Source organism: Hesperophylax consimilis, chromosome 6 (assembly GCF_061612785.1).
Source record: "Hesperophylax consimilis isolate HC1 chromosome 6, BYU_Hcon_1.0, whole genome shotgun sequence".
NCBI classification, from domain to species: domain Eukaryota; kingdom Metazoa; phylum Arthropoda; class Insecta; order Trichoptera; family Limnephilidae; genus Hesperophylax; species Hesperophylax consimilis.
Genome location: NC_142841.1, coordinates 34,861,741 through 34,871,532, shown reverse-complemented (window position 1 = coordinate 34,871,532; position 9,792 = coordinate 34,861,741). Strand labels below are relative to the sequence as shown.

Genomic DNA, 9,792 nt, shown 5'->3' with positions numbered 1-9,792 from the left:
TTCAGAGATTCATTGTTAAATTGAACAAAACATGTAACACATTTCATTACATAATCCACAAGCATGAATGATAATAAACAGCGGAGCATGTTTAAATGTTTTGTGATGAACAAAAAGTCTTTACTCTATGTCAGCTTTATATATCTCTTACACAGGTACTCGATTTATATTTTCATTTTGTAAAAAATAAAAATTTGATTATTCTACAAATATCAAAACAATATAATCTATAATACAATTAGAAAATATCTTAATTTATAAAATTAAATCTTGTACGAAACAAAATGGACGGAAAACCAATGAGAAAATGCAATAAAAACACACAAAGAAAATAGAAATGTAAACTCTACGAGGGTCAAGTGTCGCAAAATACTAAGCTATGCTGTGGAATGGAAAACTCTAATTAATTATGTGTTCATAAATATTATAATACAGTATAAGTCAAGTCAATATTCATATAAACTTTTGTAAAAAAAGGTCCTAAACTAAAAATAAAAAAAACAACATTTGTTTTAATTAAATCATAATATACATACATATACGTAAAATGCATCATTTATATAGATTATAGGTATATGTACATACCATCCTACAATCATAATTGTAAATAGTACTTTTAATTGAGATTGCAACATGCAATGTTATACACGCATTATTCATCATGACACTAATAATAACAATACAAGAAAAGATATTACAAACCGAAGATCAAATATCAGCTTTAATGTGGATTTTAAATAATTGTTTTTGAGATTACATAATACAAATAATTGAATTTTATTTGGCATTCATTTTATTTATCGATATCTTTAGTTTTAATGAGACGAAAGCTTATCCAAAATGATTTTAACATTACAGACCCGGGGAAGACTATCGGTTTTTTAAGAATTAATTTTAACTCTTATGTCAGCCATTGCTGACAAACATACATAATTTTTTTTCAATCTAAAATTAAAACGAAATTTGAATGAGAGATTCACCTAACTTCACGAAGGCAGAGATTCAATTTAAAGCTATTACGAATACGGTGACAGGTTTAAAAAGGAAAATATATTACGTAAATTATGAAGCATTGTTGACATTATTTACATAATAACACGTAAACAATATATTATAAACATTACTTATTTTATGTAACACTATTTCATTAAGGCCTTTAAACTTTTCATTTCTTCTGTCACGGTTTAAGAGATTAACTTAATATCATCAATACAACACAATGAAAGAAGTCAGATTGACCAAAATGATTGGTAAAGGTAATAAATTAGAGACTTAATATCAAATTTCAATGGGCGTTTCCGCCGTTGTGCGTTCACCTTTTGTATTTTACATTAATCTTGTGTGCACATTTGTTATTGAGATTCACCTTTAAATCGAACCTTAGAAATTAGAAGAAAAAAACAGGAGAAATACTAAAATGAATTACATATTTGGATGTAAGAGATGGTTACATTTTGTATTTGTAAACAATATTTTTAAAACGCATTATTTCAGTCTGTGATAAGGTATGAAAATTGAATGAATCTTTAAGAAATGATCTTAAGTTATATTGCAAATAGCTGCAAAATTATTCAATTACATAATGTCTTTAAATTCCGTAGTAATTCACTTGTATAAAACTTTCAACGGGAAAAATTGATCTCTCGCATTTGCAAAAATAAGAATGTGGTATATAACAATAATTTGTACTGTTGAGGGAGTTTGTTTGTTTATATGAAGAACTCTTGTCTCTTCTGAACCCGGGGGCCCGTGTGCGCGCGCAGGGCCGCCTCGTCGGGGTCGGGCGCCCCCGCAGCGCCTACCTCCTCCTGCGTCAGGTACTCCCCGCGGTGGCGGGAGACTGTCCGGACTACGATGGCCGCCACCACCACCAGCGCCAGGAATATCACCGCAAGAACACCTGGCAAGAACAAATTATGAAAATTATACATCTAAGGAGGGAATCCCACAGCCGAACTGACAATATACACTAGAAATACTTCCTATGTTTCCACTGACTTGGTAGTTTTTGGTTGTAGCTCATTTAGCACGCGATCCATCTTATACTTGCCTGACATTGTATATCGCCGTCCCATTTGATTAAAATGAAAATTTCATATTGATGATGAAACACTGTTTAGTATTTGAAATTTAAGCAAAGAATGGTCAGACTTTTGGATCATGAAATACGCCCAAATAACATTTCTTGTGTTCTTCTTTATTCTATGTTTAAGATCATTAAAACAGCATTTTCACCGGACAGACACGCTCTTGTTATAAAGATAGAAATCTTTCCGTTCTATCGAATTGATTTCCAAGTCGAAAAGTCAAATTAATTTCTGCCAAGAGTTCAATTATATTAACAATCAACATCAGAAATAGATGCCAAACTGAATACAGTAGAACCTCGTTAATTCGAAATCCAGCGGACATCAAAAATCAAATTTCGAATTAACGAATTCCCACGTAATTCGAAATTTTATGAAAAAAAAAAAAAAAAAAATACGCCGAAAATCGAATTTCTCGGCCGCCTCTTCAAATCCGGGTGGTATTTTAGTTGTAAATTCGTATTAATACCAATTATTTCTTTATTTTCGCGGTCGATTACCGTAGCGGCCGGCCCTGTAAATTCAGATATTCGCAATAAATTCGTAAAAATGCTATATATTTACGCGTAAATCGAGATTTTGCTGCCGATTTCGGTCGCGCCCTACCCTTTAAATTGAGATATTCGTAAAAATACAATATATTTCCGCGTAAATCGAGATTTCGCGGTAATTTTCCGTGGCGGACGGCCCTTTATTTCAAATATCTGAATTTGAATTCCTAAAAATACGATATATTTCCGCGGAAAACGAGGATTCGCGGCCGTATTCCGTCGCGGCCGGCTCTTCAAATTCAGATATTCGAAATAAATTCATAAAAATGCTATATATTTACGCGTAAATCGAGATTTCGCTGCCGATTTCGGTCGCGGCCTACCCTTTAAATTGAGATATTCGTAAAAATACGATATATTTCCGCGTAAATCGAGATTTCGCGGTAATTATCTGTCGCGGCCGGCCCTTTATTTCAAATATCTGAATTTGAATTCGTAAAAATACGATATATTTCCGCGTAAAACGAGAATTCGCGGCCGTATTCCGTCGCGGCCGGCTCTTCAAATTCAGATATTCGAAATAAATTCGTAAAAATATGATATATTTCCGCGTAAATCGAATTTTGTCGGCAGTTTTTCGTCGCGGCCGGCCTTTTAAGTTCAGATATTTGAAGTAAATTCGTAAAAATATGTCATATTTCGGCATGGATCGATTTCCGTCACGCCGTATTTTTTCAACGCGGATATTCGAAGTAAAGTTAGTAAAAATACGATATATTTACGCGTAAATCGAAATTACGCGGCCGAGTTTCGTCGCGGCCGACCCTTTAAATGCAGATATTTGGCGTAAACTCGTAAAACTACGACATATATCCGCTTAAAATGTATTTTCTCGGCCCTTTAAACTCGGATATTCGAAATAAATTTGAAAAAATACGACATTCCAGTGTAAATCGATTCAGATTTACAAAATAATAATACTAATTAGGACGATGTATAACCACGTGAAAAATACATTTTTCGGCGTTTTACCGCCACGGCTGACTTTTAGATTCAGATTTACGAAATATTATGATTTATTTTCGCAAAAATTAAATTTTTTCGAATTACACGAACAAATTTTCGTGCGCGGACAAAAATAAATTTCGAATTACGAATTAACGAATTTCGAATTAAAAAAAAATTTGTATGAAAAAATTTTTCAGCGGAAATTTTTTTTGCGAAAATTTCGAATTACGCGTTTTTTCGAATTATCGGGGTTCGAATTAACGGGGTTCTACTGTAGTAAGATGCCGGTGTATGTATGTGAAAGAAGTTTACCTCCGAGGATGGCCTCGTCGGTGCGATGGTAGTCCTTAGCCAGCTGCTCCTGATCCACTATGGGCGGGGGCCGCGTCTCCAGGAGGTGCGTGGGGTGAGTCACTGGTTCCACTCCGCAGAAGTCCTCTGTGAGGGCGGCTGAGGCAATACAACATACATCATTAGAACCCGCATTTAATTTATGAAAGATAACCTCAAATTTACAGAAGGAAAAATGCTAATCGAGCTATCAACGGTGCACCCATAATAAACATATATTTAAATTATTCAACATAATATTATTTAACCCTTCAGGTCTCTGACGTATTGACCGTTGCATTTCTCACAAATGCTGTCAGAAAGTTGGAGAATTTGTGTGAATTTTCACTTCTCAATAAAATCCAAACAAATGGGATATTGTTGAATATATCCGAAAACTAATAACTGTTTTTGAAAGGTGATGAAATAGGCCTTCAAATTTTATTATTAGAAATAAACATATCATTTTTAATATATTTAAATTTTGAAATCAAACATAAATTTTTAAATTTTGAAGTCAAATATAAAAAGTTTTAAAAATGGCTCACCTTACCCATTTTCGTCTACCTGAACTAAAATTACTGATTACGAAAAAAAAAACCCAATTATTTTAATAGAAAAATGTTTTATAAATATTACTGCCACAAAACTTTTTGTCGTCTCATATAAAAATAATTGATTAAAAATTCACAAAGTTTCAGAAATTTTTATCAAATTGCGGTCGGAATCTTTGGATACATAGAGGTGTACATTTTAATTATTCTGGGGTTAACTTCTATATTTGAATGTAAAGCTTGGTATTTTTTATTTCTAACACTGTTTAGTTCATATTTCTAACTATGACGGTAGGGGAGACAACGATTTTTGGAGACCATAGGAGCTGTTCCAAAAAGCAAATAAATTGACTCCACAGATAATAGTCATTTGTTCAAAATGAACACATTAGCAAGATGAGTTAAATTAACTGTAACAATTCACTCCCAAACAGAATCATTATAAAATAAGTAACAAGAGACCAGAAAACTAATGGATAAATCTTAGTCGAATTCCTTTCTTTATATCATCGAGAAGTTTCTTTAAAATCTGTGTTCTGCTTAAGATAAATTTAAATCAGAAAACTATGCTTTGCGAAGGATTTGCTGAGATGAATGAACTCACAAGGATAACTCTTGACATTGGCAGGGCCAGACTCCTGGAAGAGCAGCTTGAGGGGGTAGATGTCGTCGAACTCGACGCGCGACACGCAGCCCGCAAAGCCCTCTTGCATTGACTCGTTGCGCCCAATATACATGTACTGGATGTTGTTGAACTGCGCATCCGCACTGGCCTTGATGTCGAACTCGTATTCTACTGGCTCATAGTTGTCAATCTAGACAAAATACATACACAAATATTACATTAATACATATGTTCTTATTCTTTTAAATCAATACATATTCTGCTAAAGTTATGTACGAGGTAAATTGATAAAATGATGATAGTAAGTATCATTTTTATTTTTTTAATGATAAACTCATGTTTATAAGACAAGATTTTTTATGCATAGCACAAAGGATAACAAATTATTATGAGCAATAATTAGTCGCTTGAAATATCCATACAAATTGAACATATCTCCCGAGTAAAAATAAATGCCACTGACTGGAATTTAACCCGCACCTTCTGATGTCCGGTCAGGTGCTCTGGCCGCTGAGCTACGTCGGCTTATTTCCAACATGCCAAATACCATTCTTTGCTTAAATTTCAAATACAAAACAGTGTTTCATCATCATTATGAAATTTTCATTTCAATCAAACAATTTGCCGAGTTGACATCGCGTTTGGGTCCCACCCAGGCGTAGTGTGTTCAATTCCTCGGCTGGCTAAGTCCTCTATCACAACACAAGCAACATTTTCAGCTTACTGTGGTGGTAGTAGGAGATTTTCAAATTTTGTCAGGTTATTCGTAACCCGGGAATGTTTGTCTTTCCTTAAAAAAAGAAAAAAAATAAAATGGTATGGCGATATACAATGTCAGGCAAGTATAAGATGGAGCGCGTGCTAAATGGGCTACAACCAAAAGGTACCAAGTCAGTGGCAACATAGGAAGTATTTCTAGTGTATATTGTCAGTTTGGCTGTGGGATTCCCTCCTTAGATGTATAATTTTCATAATTTGTTTGTCAGGTGTTCTTGCGGTGATATTCGAGGTTAGTAATCAAATATCACACGAGAAGGTGGATGAATTCATTTTAAGTTGTTGCAATTTCGTACGGATTCCTGGAACAATTTGATAACATCCATTGAGTCTTAAGAGTATGTCATGTTTGTTTATCAGTATTTTGCATGGCTTTTGATAATTTTAGAAATTCCATTAAAATGTTTGATTCGGAAATGAATGTCACCCTTTTCTTTTCTCTTCTCAATTTCCTTCCAGAGGTCAGATAAATGTACTCTTTGTTGGAGGCTCCAGTCCGGTTTCATTTTTATTGCATTAGGCAAAGTATTTTTACTAAAAAGAATAAGTTTTGCCAGCTTAGGGTTGTTGAATCTCCACAAAACTATGGTTCTTCCAAAAGGCTCGGTGGGAGATTCATAAAATTATGATCAAGAAAAGTGATTGTTAATTAAAAATATACCCTACCTGTAGAACAAGAGTGGCTCCAGCATTCTTTCTGGAGAGTCGCACATCATGGTATTGTCCCAGGCCAAAGTGCTTGTTGGGGAAAATCAACTCTTGCCTCTCAAAACCAAAGTCAAACACGACACGAAGATGCCCTGAAAAATCAATAGATTAGCTAATTTCACATATAGATAACTGATACTGCATTTAATTCCCAATAGATAAGCTTAGGCTGCATAAATACTGCATTTAATATCTAATAGATAGATTTATAGCCGGAAAGATACTGCATTTAATGCCCAATAGATAGGTTTAGGCGGGATAGATACCGCATTTAATGCCCAATAGATAGGTTTAGGCCGGATAGATACTGCATTTAATACTCAATAGATAGGTTTAGGCCGGATAGATACTGCATTTAATACTCAATAGATAGGTTTAGGCCGGATAGATACTGCATTTAATGCACAATAGATAGGTTTTCAAATTGTATTTTGTGAATACCGAGTCCCCAATTTGTCATTTTCAATTATCAGGGTATGTGAGTATGAAGAGAGTCGGAACGGGAAGGAGATGGGAGGAGGAATGTTGCTAAGTACCTGTCTTTTTAGATCCAGTTGCTAAAGCCATTTTAAGCAACGTTTCGATTCTGAATGGTGGTCTTTCTCCAGGACGATACTGAGAGTATTAACCACTCTGGTAATAGATAAAAGGGTATTAATTGGATAATTTACCTGAATTAGAAACCATGATGGTGAGATATTCCCCGGAGATGTTGGAGAAGAAGCCGAGAAGGAATCCTTTGGGATTGGTGGTAGTGAACCCGACACGGATGGTCTCTGCAATAGTTGAACGCCAGGAACCCATGAAGTCGTACTTTATCATGGAGCTGGGTCTCATCACCACACCAATTTCTAAAAACAAAGGATAATGAATTAGAATTTCATAATAATATAGGAGCCTATGAATTAGGAAGATATTGGTTGAATAGATATTAAATTGATAAGCAGTAGTTATAAGTACTTACCGTCAGCGCAGATGGGTCCTTTGAAGGAGGTCCAGCGGCAATCGCAGTTATATCCGTCGTATCCTTCCGTGCACGTTCCATTGTTGAGACAAGGACTCGAGTCACAACGCCCAATGCAGCCGGCTGACACTCCGTAGAGACCTGGAGAGATGGGACAGCAATTACATCATTAGAGTGGGTACCATAAATAAAACAGGAACCTCCAGTTCAATAAGAATTACTTATGTGGGAGGTAATGAGAGAAGAGGCTGACAGAGGAAGACAATATATTGTTAAAAACCACAAAAATCAATGACCTAGTGGAAATGTGATACAGAAAAAGAACTAAGGGTATCTTATAATCAAAGTAATACAGAATACAAAATGATGTGAAAGAACTGGCTCACCTCTCTCAGCATAACCCTTGAGGTCCACTGGTCGGCCATTGAGCAGGAAGGCCCTAATGCAGCCCACAAAGCCATCCCTGTAGTCCACGGAGGCCCCCACCACCAGCGCTGAGGACAGCTGCAGGGCTCGCACGGGGCCAGGGGGCTCTCGAATCTCTTCCTTCAGGGCTCCATCCACTACGATCCTGGCCTCTTTCCTGCAAGACAAAAAATAAGGAGATAAGAAAAATGTACGGCAGATATTAAATTGACGGTATATTGTTTCATATTATGTAGGTTATTTATTTATTTATATACATTATACGCCCACACGGGCTTTTCAAACTTTTCCTTTAACCTTTTGAACGCGTTAATTTGCTCCGTTTTATCTATACCCGTACGCGGTACATATTTTCAAATACCTATGCACGCAATTAAATGTCAAATTATAGCATTCTGGCATGATTTATTGGACTATATAGACAGAACAGATTATTCTCCACAATATTCAAACAAATTCTCGTGTGTCAACACTCTTAGATGTTTATAAAAACAAAAACATCAAATTTCATACAAAGACGTACCGTATCTTTTGAATGTGGTCCCACCATTCACTCGGTGTGTGTGTACTTAGGCCACTGCGTTGATAGACACAAGTGGGACACCATGATCACTTATCATTTTTAGTTATGAAAACTTTTTCTAAAACTGAACACTTAAATTTTATGTCACTTTATATAATAACAAAATTGGACTAACGCCATCCGTTGACAAAAATGTAAACTAAAGGACTAAAAGGCGCGAAGAGGCGCACTTGATTATCGATCTTTTTTTATGAAATACAATTTTATTTTTGAGAAATTCTTGTAGACGTCAGCATCGTGATAGTTCTACGAATGTCCAAGTGAGCAAGAAATACATTTATGACGAAAGAGCGCTGGAATATCGGCTGTCAAAGTTTCCGTATCAACTGTTGATACAGCCGCATGCAATGAGTTAAAATTATATAGAACCCATGCAGAAGAAAAGTATTATGCTAACCTTAATTTTAATAATTACTGAGATATGTTATTATAGCCTTCTTTAACTACTTTCCGTACAGTTGAACACATCTACAATTTCAATCAGATGCAGTCTAGGTACAAGCGAGTATCTATATGAATCGGTCCTGATATTATTGTTGCAATTAAAAAGAATATTCAATCGAGTAGTTCAAGTTGGTATGTTGAAGGTGATAAATCTGAAGAAATCACGTATAGTAACTTTACCTGTTTCTTTCTACGGAGACGGAATGCCAATTGTTATCGGATAGTTTGTAGGAAGTTTCCACGGCCAAACCCAGCGGCCCATTGCCGGCCTGGTACTGGAACTGTAACTGGACTCCGCCGATGATGGAGATCTTTATGTAATCTTGAGGACCCTGCAGAACAAAACACGTTCATTTAGAAACCTCGTGGGTGGATTATTAGATAATACGTTAAGGCGATGCACTACGTAGTAATGCAAAATCATGTGTTCAGATGGTTTGAAAATTTGGTCGCCTAGAAATGTTTCAGATGCTTTAATTAAATACTGCGAGTAGAATACATCTTGGCCTTTGAAATAATCGAGTATTTTTTAGATAAGTCTTTTTATAAGCCCAGAAAAAAATTATGTATAAGGCCAATGAAAACTGCTTTAAAGTTCAAAATCTCCTACTTACGAACCCATTTTCGTTTATGATTTTATTGTATAATGTAGCAAATTAAGTTATTTATAAGATGATCGAAAAAAAATTTAATATTTATGCCTGGACATCCACAAAATAAAATAAAAGGCACTTTTTGGCCATTTTTTTTCTTGCATAAATCAAAACAGGCGGATGGTGTTAAGCGGGAATTTAA

The 9,792-nt window shown here is 35.3% G+C and overlaps 1 protein-coding gene across 2 annotated transcripts in view; it reads right to left on the bottom strand.

Moving 5' to 3' along the window:
• Window positions 1–716: 716 nt before the first annotated feature.
• Nrx-IV (neurexin-4) overlaps window positions 717–9,792 on the bottom strand; it is a 52,380-nt gene continuing 43,304 nt past the window's right edge. For both annotated transcript variants that reach the window (XM_089632622.1, XM_089632623.1), the window contains exons 16-23: window positions 9,178–9,329; window positions 7,931–8,127; window positions 7,545–7,685; window positions 7,252–7,431; window positions 6,539–6,672; window positions 5,075–5,285; window positions 3,899–4,036; window positions 717–1,900 (exon numbers count right to left, since the gene is read on the bottom strand). In XM_089632622.1, the coding sequence (XP_089488748.1) occupies window positions 1,710–1,900; window positions 3,899–4,036; window positions 5,075–5,285; window positions 6,539–6,672; window positions 7,252–7,431; window positions 7,545–7,685; window positions 7,931–8,127; window positions 9,178–9,329 (1,344 nt within the window). In that variant the 3' untranslated portion in view covers window positions 717–1,709. The remainder of the gene's footprint in view (window positions 1,901–3,898; window positions 4,037–5,074; window positions 5,286–6,538; window positions 6,673–7,251; window positions 7,432–7,544; window positions 7,686–7,930; window positions 8,128–9,177; window positions 9,330–9,792) is intronic.